Below are 12,978 nucleotides of genomic sequence, written 5' to 3'. Positions count from 1 at the left end.
GGCTGAGCGTACTGACATCGATCGACATACATTTCGACCGAAACTGTGTTTCTTGTTTGCTGCACTACATTCGTGGTTGGGATTGGGAAATCTTATCAGAGAGACAGCATAATTGAAAACCGAGCCATAACAGCGAACACAACAAAATGCTAGACAGAGGGAGAAACACATAAGGCACAGGCTTTTGCCTCGTTCACCTATACCGTCTGGGTCTTGTTGTGGTCCGTGTGTAATAAGGTCTGTCCAGGTTCGTCTCCACGCCTCCAACCTCTCCCATTGCCCAACCGTCCCGCGCTCGCAACGGATTTCATCAACTGGCAGTAATTAACACCGGACCAGCGCTTGATAACGGGATGATAAGTTTGGCGTTTGGAGACAGCGGCGAAGGAAACCGGCTTCCACACACCGGCTGCGAATGGATGGATGGTAGTAAACTGGACTGGCTGGAAAGTTTGTTTAGTTCAGGTGTGTGTGTGTGTGTTTGTGGCGTTTAATTTATCAATTAAATTTTACTACGCGTTTTGTTTTTGGTCGCGCTCAATTCATTTCATGACGCACATAGTTTGAAATGAGGCTCGCGATAAAGTGGTTCCATGGTTTACCGAGCAAAAATCGAACCCCGAGCGCTGTTCGAATTAAAAGAAATGCTCATGTGCCCGTCTATGGCAACAAAACGTCACCTACAAGACACTGCGCGAACGTTTTGCGATTGTGACCCGAACTTCCAATCCGATAAGCCATCCACCATCTATCTGGAGACCTTGCTTATCTGGGCCGCTTTGTGTAGGCATGCTTAATGATTTCCCCCCCCCCCCCCCCCCCCCCCCGCTGGGAATGGTTGAAATTGTGTTCGATTGCACGAAAAACCGACCATCGATTCCATTAGCGTACAAACAAAAGTTAAGCTGTTGCTCATCCTTTAGTAACCAAGCTTACGAAACGCAGAGATAAAAAAGAGAGAAAAGAAAGAACAGCAGCAACGTGTTAAAGGCGCAAGATAAACGTACCTACGTAACACCACATTCTTATCGTACACACCTCGTACTGCCCTGCGTACAGCCCCATTATCTACACGAGCAGACGCAAAGTTAATGGGAGTTTTTGTCGTGGCTGTTGCTTTGCTATTTCGACGGCAATCAATTTCGACTCGAAGCCCAGACTTATCAAACATCTTGTCCCAGACGTTATGTCTGTTGTTTCACAGAAGGAAAAAACATAAACCCAAAAGCAGAGGGAACGCACACCTGTTCGTTTTCGTTTAAATACTTTGCAGTTATTTTATAGATGAAATTTAGCATTCTTATGTACTTTGAGTTTTCCAATTTCCACCCATATCTTAACGAACTGATCCCAAAAGCCACAAATCAAAGTGCCACAGCTCATAAGCCACACGAGCACACACTTGAACCGCCACTGCCACAGCACACCTGCCGGCTAACTCTGCACCCGAACTTGCCACTAAATGCACCACTTGAGCTGCACCACCACCCACCCACATCGCGCCATTGGCTATTGGTAGCAAAACTGAACAATCTCTGATGGATGTTTACTGCCGGCAAACATCGTTTCCGCCATCCGCAGCTGCTGCATCGGGCTTGACCAGCAGTAGGCGACCCTTGCTGCTCGTTCCCTTAAGTGCGTCCCCAGCGAACCGGGAGCCACTGCTACCAGTTTGTACGTCCCAGGCACATGGTGGGGAAGGGCAAAAGGGCTGGCATCCTAACACACAACTCGAGCTGAAGAGTTGGAAGTGGAAGGCTAGTCAATGTTTGAATCATTTATTAGACTTTCTTATCGCCTTCTCGCCGGTCCACACCGGGTGAACCACAATCACTTTGGCTGGAGTTGCCGAACCCATCTGCGGTCCGGTGCGGTGCGGTGTGTGCATGCATCGTCGGCGTCGTCGTCATTCGTCTCACTTGTCAACCCTCTTCACACTATCAATTCTTCCACCCCCAGGCAAAAGCGTGTGCGTGCAGTGAGAGATTATCAAAAACGCCACGACCGCGACCAGTGTTCGTTTGGTGAGGACGTTAGAAGTGTGTGTGTGTCATTTGGACAATCCCTCGCGAGAAAGAAGAGGGCGGGCGGGAAAGGGAGGGAGAATGCTAACAAAACGACTCAACAGGTGCAGCTTGCATCATGTGTGCCGTAAACACACATAGAAAAACACACATACACGCACAGTACTACATAAACACAAACAAAAACAAACAAGTCCTCACGCAAACGGTTCGCCGAGCGGAGGTTTTCCAATCCGTGTGGAGGGCGCGCTAAAAACCAGGGAGTTACAAAATCAAACCCCCCGTTGTCCACGCTGACGATTCCCCTGCCCCTACCCCATCCCTTGGATCTGTTTTGTTTACGAATTGCTATAAATAATTACACTTCTACGGGATACATTTGCGTACTAGTGGCCGGACGGAACCGGTGTGTAACGATCTTCGGGGCGGGTGGCGATCGCGCCTGGATTTCCAATCCAGCTGTTTGTGTGCGTACGTGTGTCGGTGAAGCAACGTTGGACGGGGGGAATGGGTCGAAAAATGCTAGCAGCTATTTGGCTGCGTGAAATGTGCTATTTTCACACCGAGCTATTGCTCAATGGTTCACCCACTTCGATGGGTGTGAAGGAATGTAAAGTAATTCTCGTTTTGATTAAGTTGAAGGCATCACACCGCTGGGCGGGAAAATTGTACGCACGCTGGTTTGATTGATAGTAGGAGGGGGTATTTTAGTTTTTGTTTAGAGCAATTTAAAGAAAAATAGTTGATAATTTTATGAGACAATTGGCAATAGATTTTGTTTTGCGATATATTGAGTCATTGCCATTGTGATCGATTGATTATTTGATATTATTTAACATGGTTTTCAAATTATCTTTATATTTTTTACAAAAAAGATCCCGGCACAAAGTAAAAAACCAAAATAAAATTAAATGTGACACCTTTAACTGTTATTTACTGTTTACTGTTAATATGATCTCTTCGAAATTGTAGATTTTTTAAACAGATTTTTTCTTAATCTTTTCGCAATCTAAATCAATCCAAATTCAAAAATATCCATTAATAATATTTTCCAAATTGATGTTTCTGCCTATCGCTCGAAAAGCCATGCTAAAGGTTACTGTTCCTTGGCGTTATTGCTAACAGTCTTCCCTTTGGTAACGCAACGAACCCTGCACCCTGAGCACACTTCAATCCATCTCAATCATGAAGACCCATCGTTGGCTCGGGATGATAAATGTCACATTGAAAGTGCTCTAACTGTGGTCAAGCTTCGGTACGTACGTCCGAACAAATGCTACCGGGCCCACGCAATCAAAGAGCTGCTGCTGCTGTAATTTTTCATTTGCCCCGGTTCGGTCACACATCTTCGCGGCGGTTGGGAAAAACTGTCTACCCAGCCCAGCCAGCACGCTATTCATCCATTGAAAGCTCTCGCCAAGTAAGAGCACAAAGTATCCTCCCAGCATCATCGCCATCATCATCATCATCATCGGAGCCTTCAGTGCATCTGGGCTGACGAGTTCAGCAACATCCACGACCCACATCCGAGGAAAAAATTATCGATTTTCACTCGAAGCGTAAAGTGGAAGCCGAACTCCTCATCGCCCGCACACCCACTGTCCCTTTGCGCGTGCTTCAGCTCGACTACACTCATCAGCCCATAACATTCATGCGTCTTTGTAGGAGACACTGTGAGTCGGTAAGGGTGTGTGTGTATGAACACTTGGAGAAACATTGAAAGCGTGTTTTTCTTCTTCTTCTTCGTCTTCTGTACACTACTAGAAAATATGTGAGTTTTTCACTGTATGTGTGCGCTGTGTTTCTTTTTTGTGTTGTCTTTAGTTCGCCTACTCTCGTTGGCCTTTGATATTTTTGTGTTTATTTTTCCTAACGAAGTGTGTGTATGTGTGTGTGTGCGGTACGATGGCATGAGATGGCAAATTTGAGGAAACAAACAGTACGTTTTATTATTTATTTGCTCTTTGGCATTCGAGTACGGGGTTTAGGACGTTTGGCATCAACGTGTTTCCGATGGGTGCGATGAAAGATTTCGCTTATTCAATTTGTTGTATTTCTATGTCGTGGGTTAAATCTGTTACTCTGCTTATTTTTTGAGTTAACACATACCAACTTCTGTTTTTAATTCTTATTTTAAATTAACAAATTAATTAATTAAACAACATTAATTCAACCATAGCTATGACCTTCTCACTCATGATAACACAGCGTTGCATAACCGATAGGGCAAACTGTTTCCTTTTATCGCACCGTCATCATTTACTTTCTTGCGTGTGACAACCCTTACACTTCCCATTACAAGAGTGAGACAGTACAACAACAACAAAAAAAACACACACACGGTAGGTTCAAAGATCTTCATCGGGGGCGGCCGCAGGCAAACTGCACCGCCAAGCTTAAAAGACACACCAGCGTCTTGTGCGGGGCGGAGAGTGTTTACCAGCCCATGCTTAATCGGACGTTATGCATATTTGCACTGTGTAAATAAACATTTCAAACGTCCCCCGTGCACACGCGTACGTTTCCTCCTACAGGGGCAACCCGGCCTAATCCCGTCGTCGCACTATCTGGCTGGGGCGGAGTAGCCAAACGGTATGGTAAGATTTTACCCTCTTCGACGGGCTTCGGTCCTCTACTAGCAGGGGGTTTGCGTGGTTAAACAATCTAATCTTCAGCGCAAAGTAGCGAAAGCCAACAAGCAAAGCCGCCAAAAGCCAACGACTTGCGGAGTTTGTTCTACCCGCGAGATCTACGATCGATGAACCCGGAATGGATTGATATGTTAACACGTTAGGCTTATGTACTTTTATATCCATTGCTAATGCCACTATTTCTTATTAAAGAACAATACATAAACACAATTGGAAGAGTTTATCTAAAAACAAAAGTAAACTAATAAAAGCAATTGATCATTTCACACACTGACAGTCACGCTTCTCGTATTAGGAACTTTTCAATTCGCACTCAAAAGTTGTGCATTTTCGCAGCCGGCGTGGGATTATACCGCGATTGCGTTTCCGCTTCTCCTTGGGGAACGGTGAAGCGCAGGCAGAAAAGCGAAAAACGCAGAAAAGAAACTAACTTGAACATGACCGATGGGAGCAAAATTGATCGATCGGAACAATCCAAATCGATGAACAGCTTGAACCGATTACAGAGGTCAAAGGTGAACAGATGGGTGTAAGAGAAAAAAAGAACCATTTTGTGCGGTTTTTTGTACTGCCGACATACGGGTTTGGAAATCTCCAGTTTGCTGGGGGGTACAACCGTTACGTTAATCCTCTCGCCAATAACCTGTGGCATTTGGGTAATACCTGGGTAAAGGATTCGGGTTGCAAGTTAAAGCATCACAAATATCTCAATCTAACGTAAATTATGAGCTGGCAAAAGTTGGTACTAAAAGGTTGGTGGCACTAGGGGTGGGAGCTCGGAATCGGACTTAACCGATTCCGATACCTTGTTCGGAATCAATTCCGAAGCCGATTCCTATGTTGAAATCGATTCCGATTCCGAGGCTGGTTGCGGAACTGATTCCGGAGTCGATTCTGGAGCTTATTCGGGAGCCGATTCTGGAGCCAACTCCGGAGTTAACTCCAGTGCCGGTTCCGGAGTCGATTCCGAAATCGGAATCCAATTCGTAATCAGAATCGGATCCAGAATCGAAATCGACCTGCAAATCGCAATTTAATCCAGAACAAGAATTGACTCCAGAATTGGAATTTGCTCTTTAATGAAAATTAGTTCTTGAATTGGAAAAAGAAGTTTCAGAAGCGAAATCAGACCGGGAATCTCCATGAGAATGGAGATGCCAAACCCGACTCCGTTGTCGAATCCGTTTTCTGATTTCGGAGCCAATTTCGATTCCGGACCCAAATCCGATTCCGAAACCAATTCCGAATCCGGAACCAATTCCGAATCCGACACTGGTATAATTTCTGGAGCCGATTACAGAGCCAATATTGAAATCGATTCCGGAAACTGATTCCAGACCTACTATCCGGAATCGATTCCAGAAAATTTTGGATGTAGCAGGAATCGATACTGATGAAAACTTTATTTTTCCCATCATCAGTTGGTCAGCATATCAATGCTAGCAGTTCCCCTTTATCTGTCTTATTAACGGAGGCACTTTTCAACACAAAGCATTCTCTCTTTCCAAAGCATTTCTCTCCACTGTTGAACTGCGCCTTGTAAACAACACACCTTTAGCACAACATTCGTCACACCATAACAGCCCTCAGCTGATCAGCTTCCGTTCGGAACTGACCGTCACGTACGCACGGCCACATCATTCCGTGACGACCACATTATCACACCCAGCATCCCAGCATCCCTCCGGCCCAAGCGCAGCTGTGTACGACACTAACGCTTTAAAAACGCACCAAACCGGTCGAGCTTCTGTTTTTTTCGCGCATCCAAAACAAACATCACGCGAGTGGCATTGATGGCGCTCAAAACCGGCCGTACCGTGCGCTGAACTAATAATTTAATCAGCAAAACGACGCAACGGCGCCTCCAATCGGACGCTTCACAATTAGCGACGAAAGACACACCACGCTGCATGACGGAGGTGATGCTGGCAGCCGACCGCACCGTGAAACATCTCTTCATGGTAGTGAGCTTTTTGTTTAACCACCGTTTTGGCACGCCAGCTGATGCCGTTTAAAATAGCTTCCCCCGTGTGTGAGGCTGATGACGTCAGCGGCGACACACACACTCCTTTGAGCATCGTTTGGCAAATTAATCTCGACAAAGTGAGCCACCGAATGTTGTGCAGCGTTCGCTTTGATGTATTTTGAGTGGTTTGGCTTTGGATAGGGTTGTCAAGCAAAAAAAAAAAAAAAACAAGGTGCTGAAGTGGGGGAATTTGAAACGAGTCACTAATTATGTCTAATTCATCGCTGAGCCGGTGTCATATTTGGCGATAAGATGAGTGTTTTCACACAATTGAGATTTATTTTTGGCTCTTCTAAACCGGAATCGTAAACGCGGTTTGTGTTCGCCGAAATAGAAATAGAAAGTAGCATTTTATTGTAAGCTTTTCCTTTCGCAAGACTGAACCATTTTTTTTTTCGCCCAAAAACCACACTGTTCCCATTGAGAAAAGCTCCGCTTTTCCCCCGCCCATGGAGACGCATGGTGCCTCACTGGTGAAAGTGTCCCCACTTTCCCATTACCCGTTGAAAGCCGCTGCTCACTACTTACATTTGTTTCCGCTAGCTCCTGGTAGTAGGACTCGCCGCTACCACGCCGCGACCCGACGCACATGGCGCGCCGCAGCAGGCTCGAGATGATGGAGCAGAGGCCGCATCGTTGCATCACGCCATCGACCGAACCCTGGCGCGAACTGGACGACCGTAGGCTGGCGGTGGAAGGATCGATGGTCGGGCCGCCGGACGAGGACGAGGTGGCAACGGTGGTGGCGGTGGTATTGCTCGTTGCAGCGGTATGCCCACCGCCGACACTGTCCGTCGATGCGGCCGGCGGCGCAAGGCGACCTTCGGACGCCGAGGTCCCGCGGGATCTCTTCGACGCGGCCACCTTGACTGCTTTTGCTAAACCCCGGTGCGTTCGGCTCCGCTCACTCAACGCACAAACACACACACACACACACACCCTCACACGTACACGTGTGGTGGGGACCGTGCAATGGCAAAGTGAATGGTGCGGGTAGAGAAGCAACCGATCTTGCCCGATTGTTAGCAAACGAACATAGCGCACCCGGTTCGCGCGATGCGTGATATGTTTAACCGCGAATCGGTTCGTTCATGGTTAGAAACGACGACTGAAGGGGCAACACATACACACATCAACCCTCTCTAAAGACTCTTTATCCAGCAAAACTCTTTAAACGCCCCGCAAACGCTGATACTGCGGCAGGAACATTTGTTTCAATCTCTTTCTACTGTGCATTGCTTAGCGGTGGCTTTTTTTGTTTATTGCATCGTCAGCACCATTAATAAATTATGCTCCGCGTAATAATGCTCAACACCTCGCCGTTCGGACAGCACCTCTTCTTTTGCACCAGGTTGCTGCTTTCGGGAGCGGACTGAACCAGCGTTGCAAGTTTGCAGTTTGGACACGTGTTAATTTTTCCCGCTTTACATCTGTTCCGCAACAGTTGTATGGCACCGGTTCACCTTTTCATTCATGCTAGCATACCGGAGCGAACGAAGCCCGAGCTTTTAAGCAGCGCACACGAGTTACACACCCTACCACAGTGCAGACACGGAGGCATAGGCGAGATAATTTACACACTTATGCAAATCACCCGGCTTGCTGCAACACACCTGCGCTGCATTTGATACGCACAATATGAAAATGCACCACACATACACACACACACAAACACACTCACTCAAGCTTTTGCACTGTATGTAAAGCACAGGTTTATCATTTATAAAACACTTTCACTTGTGCTCTTTTCTTCTCGTGCAGCACACTTCACTACAATTGCACGACACACTATACTCAGCAACGTGCTTTCGCTCGATGATAATTATGCTTCACGGGGTTATTATGCTTCCACACTCCACAGCACCGGTTCAGCACGGTGTAGCTAAACTATTATAGCACCATTTACATTTTGTTTCCTGAATTGAAGCGAATAGTATAGAGAAAAAGACAAACTATTGTAAAAAGGGAATCACAGGGGACATTTATGGTAAACGGTTCGCGGTTCACTTTCTGTTTAGCGCACATTTCACGGGCCAAATCTTTGCAGTCTTGCACACACTTTGACATATGTGTGCACCAGTCCAAACCAAAACACACATAAGGCACGCACGCACACTCACGACACGATGTAAACGACAGCGAAAAAAAGGGGAACAAAAACAGCCCGAACGAAAGCTGTCACTCAGGCGCATGGCCGGAGGTTACACACCCCATGGGAGGGGGCCACGATACACCCGGTTCACCTTCGAAGATGGCAAACACGACAGACTCAAAATCACACAATCGAACCACCAAGCCAAGTTCCAAGCTGATGTACCCCCGCCTCGGATTGTGCTACTAACCCCTCTTCCCTTGCTCAAAGGCCCACAACAGCAAGGGTACGGGTGGCATTCGCGCGTCAATTTCGTAAAATTAACACGTTCACCTAACGAGCCCGACGGAGGACGGACGAACCGAGCTGCCAGTTAGCGGGTTTTCGGCCGGCAGGGTGACAGCGACAGTAAGTCACCTCCGCAATTGGGTGGAAGGGGGTGATCGGGAGACTTTGCTGATCGTTGGTCGATTCCTTTACGAACCACGATCACTTTACGAGCACGCGAGAGAAAGAGAGAGAGAAAGACACCAAAAGAGCGAGAATGATCGTTTAGGTCGTGTCGACGAGACGTTTACGGAGCACCATCGAGCACCGAAGAGTGGCCGTTACCGATGGTGGCAGATTGAGACGTAAGAGAAATACTGACCATATACGTGCCTGGCTCAAGGTCGCGATCTGTCGAGATCTATCAAAATCGGGTGCGAGTCATCGCTGCTCAGCGTTCTGTGCGCGCGCGAGACTCGCCAGCGGATGGGTTGATGTTGATTGAGATTTATTCAGCGGTGTAGTGTTAAACGGTTGAACCTTCTCTCTCTCTCTCTCTCTCTTTTGAGCCGAACGGACACCGCTGCCGACTGTGAAGCATGCTTGACCGCAGCCAAAAATACTGGAGTCGGATTTTTTTGGATTGAAATCATTCGAGGTTGCTTCAGTAAGATGATATGACGGCAGCTCAAGCAAAACATATGTTTTTCTTTATAGGCATATTTGAGGAATAATCCCACTAAATCCATTTAAAGATGAAGGAAAGCTTATGTAGGAGTTTGTAGCATCTATACTCCATAATGCCATAGTGCTCAATACGCACTGTGACATCCAAAACTGCAGTGTCCAAAAATTGGAATCTAACAATGGTTTTCTTCAAACTTTTGAAAAAATGTTTGACCATTACGAATATCACCTATAAATATGCTCAAAGCAATTTTTTTCTGGTAAAAGCACTTGAACCTTGAACTTGATTTACAATTGAGGTATTGTAATGAGAACAGAACAAAACCGAAGAATCCTGAACTTCTCTCCAAAGCCTAAGCAATTATTATAGGCAAAAAATCACCATCTGCCGCGATACTAGCAGGTCAAAACTTTCCCAATCTTCAACTAAGATCCAATCGTCAACGCAAATCAAATCAACACAATCCAACCACAAGGCACCATCGGAGCGTACCAAAACAACAAAAAAAAGTTTAAATTAGATTCTAAGGACTTGAGTGCGGACACGTCCAACACTTTCACATGACACAGAAACACTAGACACAATCCTTCCGGAGCTGTCGCTTAAATCCCACCAGCCTACCACATCATACCTCACTTCCTCCCCTTCGCCTCGATGACATATCTAAAACTTTGGGAACAAAACAACACGGACACGCTGCAAACAGGACAGCAGGACGGTTCTAATAAACCAAAACGTAGAACCGGCACCAAACATTCACCAGTCCAGTGCCGTTGGAAATCCGTTTTCACATCAGCCCGACACACCCGCGCGGAAGTTGTCGGTGGAGTGGTGGAAAAGGGGCTTGCTGTGCTTAAAGTTTATAATTAAGACCAGTGCCAGTGTGGAAGGGATTTAAACCAAACACCTTATACATGGCCCACCCACGCCCACCCCTCTGGAAAAGCTGACTGGTGTCGGTGACACCACTTGCCCGACGGTCGTCCAAAAGGGACATCTACTACTTCTGGACGGCACAGCCAAAGCAATCGACAATCCTTGGCGGTTAGTGCTGCGTTGTACACAAAATATTGGCAGCCGTGAAATATAAGCCGTTGTGTATACAAATTCCCTGCACTGCTTTGCGATCGGAAGGAAAAAGAGAGATAGAGAGGGGGGGGGGAACCGAACCCTCAACCGTGCTCATCAAAGAACGATACAATCCGTCCTTTGACAAGGGCGGTAACATGAAGCTTAATGGAAAAGAGGGGGAGGGGGCGGGCAGGCTGGTCCGGGAAACGCACACGGATGAGCAGGATTTAGGAAGATGTCGTGCAAACTTCCACGTGCAAACAAAACTTATTGTCACCGGCTCGTCGTGTTGTTCCATCGTCTTGTCCGTAGGTTTTTTTTATATTTGTTTGGGAAGTTCTCTTATCTCTGTGTTTCGTCCGAATTTTCCGAGAAAACAGCTGCTGCTGACGAATGGTGGTGCTGCAGTGATGATTGCGCTTGATGATGAGGAGCATTGCCGGTTGCCGACTGCCGACGTTGATAGCGGACGTGTCCGTGTTGGGTAAGTGTAAACAATGCTCGAAAACAGACGCCACACAAGAAAAAAAAACGCGGCACGGGGACCGTGGGCGTAACTGTCAAAGTTTTGTTTAAAGGATTGCCGCCAGGGAGGGGCGACGATATGACACAATTTGAATTTGTGGTTGTCGTTCCCATCAATTCCCTGCGTCCAAGCGTTGATCGATCGCGTGCGAAACAATTCATCAGTCCCGAACAGGAGTATAAGGGATGTCCCGTACCGTCCCTCGTAACGACCCCACCATTCCAGCCGTGTCATTCTCCCACGCTACGCGGCGAGGGAGAAAGTTTTCAAAATCAATTAAATCTTTTCGAGTCGCGTATACATACACACCCACCCTTCCCGTTTCAGCCCAAAGGTTTGTTCGTTTGCTGCTCATGATTATTAATGTTCTTTTCAATTTCGCACCGCCTGCTGTAAAAAGTGTGTGTGTGTGTGTGTGTGTGTGTGTGTGTGTGTGTGTGTGTGTGTGTGTGTGTGTGTGTGTGTGTGTGTGTGTGTGTGTGTGTGTGTGTGTGTGTGTGTGTGTGTGTGTGTGTGTGTGTGTGTGTGTGTGTGTGTGTGTGTGTGTGTGTGTGTGTGTGTGTGTGTGTGTGTGTGTGTGTGTGTGTGTGTGTGTGTGTGTGTGTGTGTGTGTGTGTGTGTGTTACAGACGGAACGGACAAAAAAGCTCCTACACACACACAAAAACACACACGGGGGTACCCCTTTTTCCAGTGAAACAGGACGAAACGGTGGAATTGGACTAACTGGTCCCATTGCATTAAATAGCTCTGCTGTGGTTAAACTTTCCAACGAGTTCTGGGAAAGAGTGTTGGCGGTTTTTGGATGGTATAAATTAATTTTAATCTAGGCAGCAGCATTCACCGTTGCTAGGTGGGAGAATTCATCCTCAGAACGCCCACACAAAAGGCATTGGCGCATCGTTTCGGTTGAGCATTGATTGTGGAAAAGAGTAGAACACATGCGTTACAGTGCGCACAGAGGGGATTGCAAAAAGGACGAACCTTTTTAAGTATTGCTGTTTTATGTTGTATGCATCAAAATGGTGTGAGTGGACAGAAGAGGAAAAAGTATTGTTTAAATATTTAATTCCTCATCTTTTAGGCCATTCACCAGATATCCATGGTGTGGTCTTTATTCTAAAAATCGACAAAACAACAAATTCCTTCTTATTCAACCCACAGACAGGGATTACACCCTCTTTCTTAACCATGAATTCTACTCCACAATTCACAGCTCTGGGCATTGTTCGCGAGGGTGCAAAACATGCAGCTTAAAACGGCAAAAAAATTCCTCCATTAAAACACATCGATCGCATCACTTCGGCAGTGCCGACCGTACAAGCGACCAAACCGAAAGCATAGCAAGAAGCACCAAGAAACGAAAAACAAATAAACAAACATTAAGCCACATACACATACACCCGTTGGGCACCCGTCCCATCCCAGCAGGGGCAGCTCAGTCTCCGCTTGGGCGATTTTTCACGATGACGTTCTATTAAATTTTCCATAAAAATGCTATAAATTCTTCCCTTTTGGATCCAGCAGCTCGCCTTTCCGCATCACCACTTGTTTCCCTTTAACCTCACCTTAAGCATTGGAACTCCTGCCTCCTTCCTGCTCCCCATTCCAGCGTTGACCCACTTTGGAACCGG

At 46.7% G+C, this 12,978-nt stretch overlaps 1 protein-coding gene across 12 annotated transcripts in view; it reads right to left on the bottom strand.

Annotated features, from left to right (window-relative positions):
- Positions 1-12,978, bottom strand: part of LOC1276218 (uncharacterized) — a 163,503-nt gene that overhangs the window by 109,785 nt on the left and 40,740 nt on the right. For 10 of the 12 annotated variants that reach the window (XM_061652433.1, XM_061652440.1, XM_061652431.1 and 7 more), the window contains exon 2: positions 7,230-8,617. The exons of 1 other annotated variant lie outside the window; for it this stretch is intronic. In XM_061652433.1, the coding sequence (XP_061508417.1) occupies positions 7,230-7,343 (114 nt within the window). In that variant the 5' untranslated portion in view covers positions 7,344-8,617. Of the gene's footprint in view, positions 1-7,229; positions 8,618-8,815; positions 8,984-12,978 lie in introns of those variants that run through there. One more of the 12 variants, XM_061652437.1, reaches the window with a different exon arrangement.

The sequence above is a fragment of the Anopheles gambiae genome, chromosome 2 (genome assembly GCF_943734735.2).
Source record: "Anopheles gambiae chromosome 2, idAnoGambNW_F1_1, whole genome shotgun sequence".
NCBI lineage: Eukaryota > Metazoa > Arthropoda > Insecta > Diptera > Culicidae > Anopheles > Anopheles gambiae.
The sequence above is the reverse complement of the archived record's forward strand: the minus strand, read 5'-3'. Positions and strand labels throughout refer to the sequence as shown.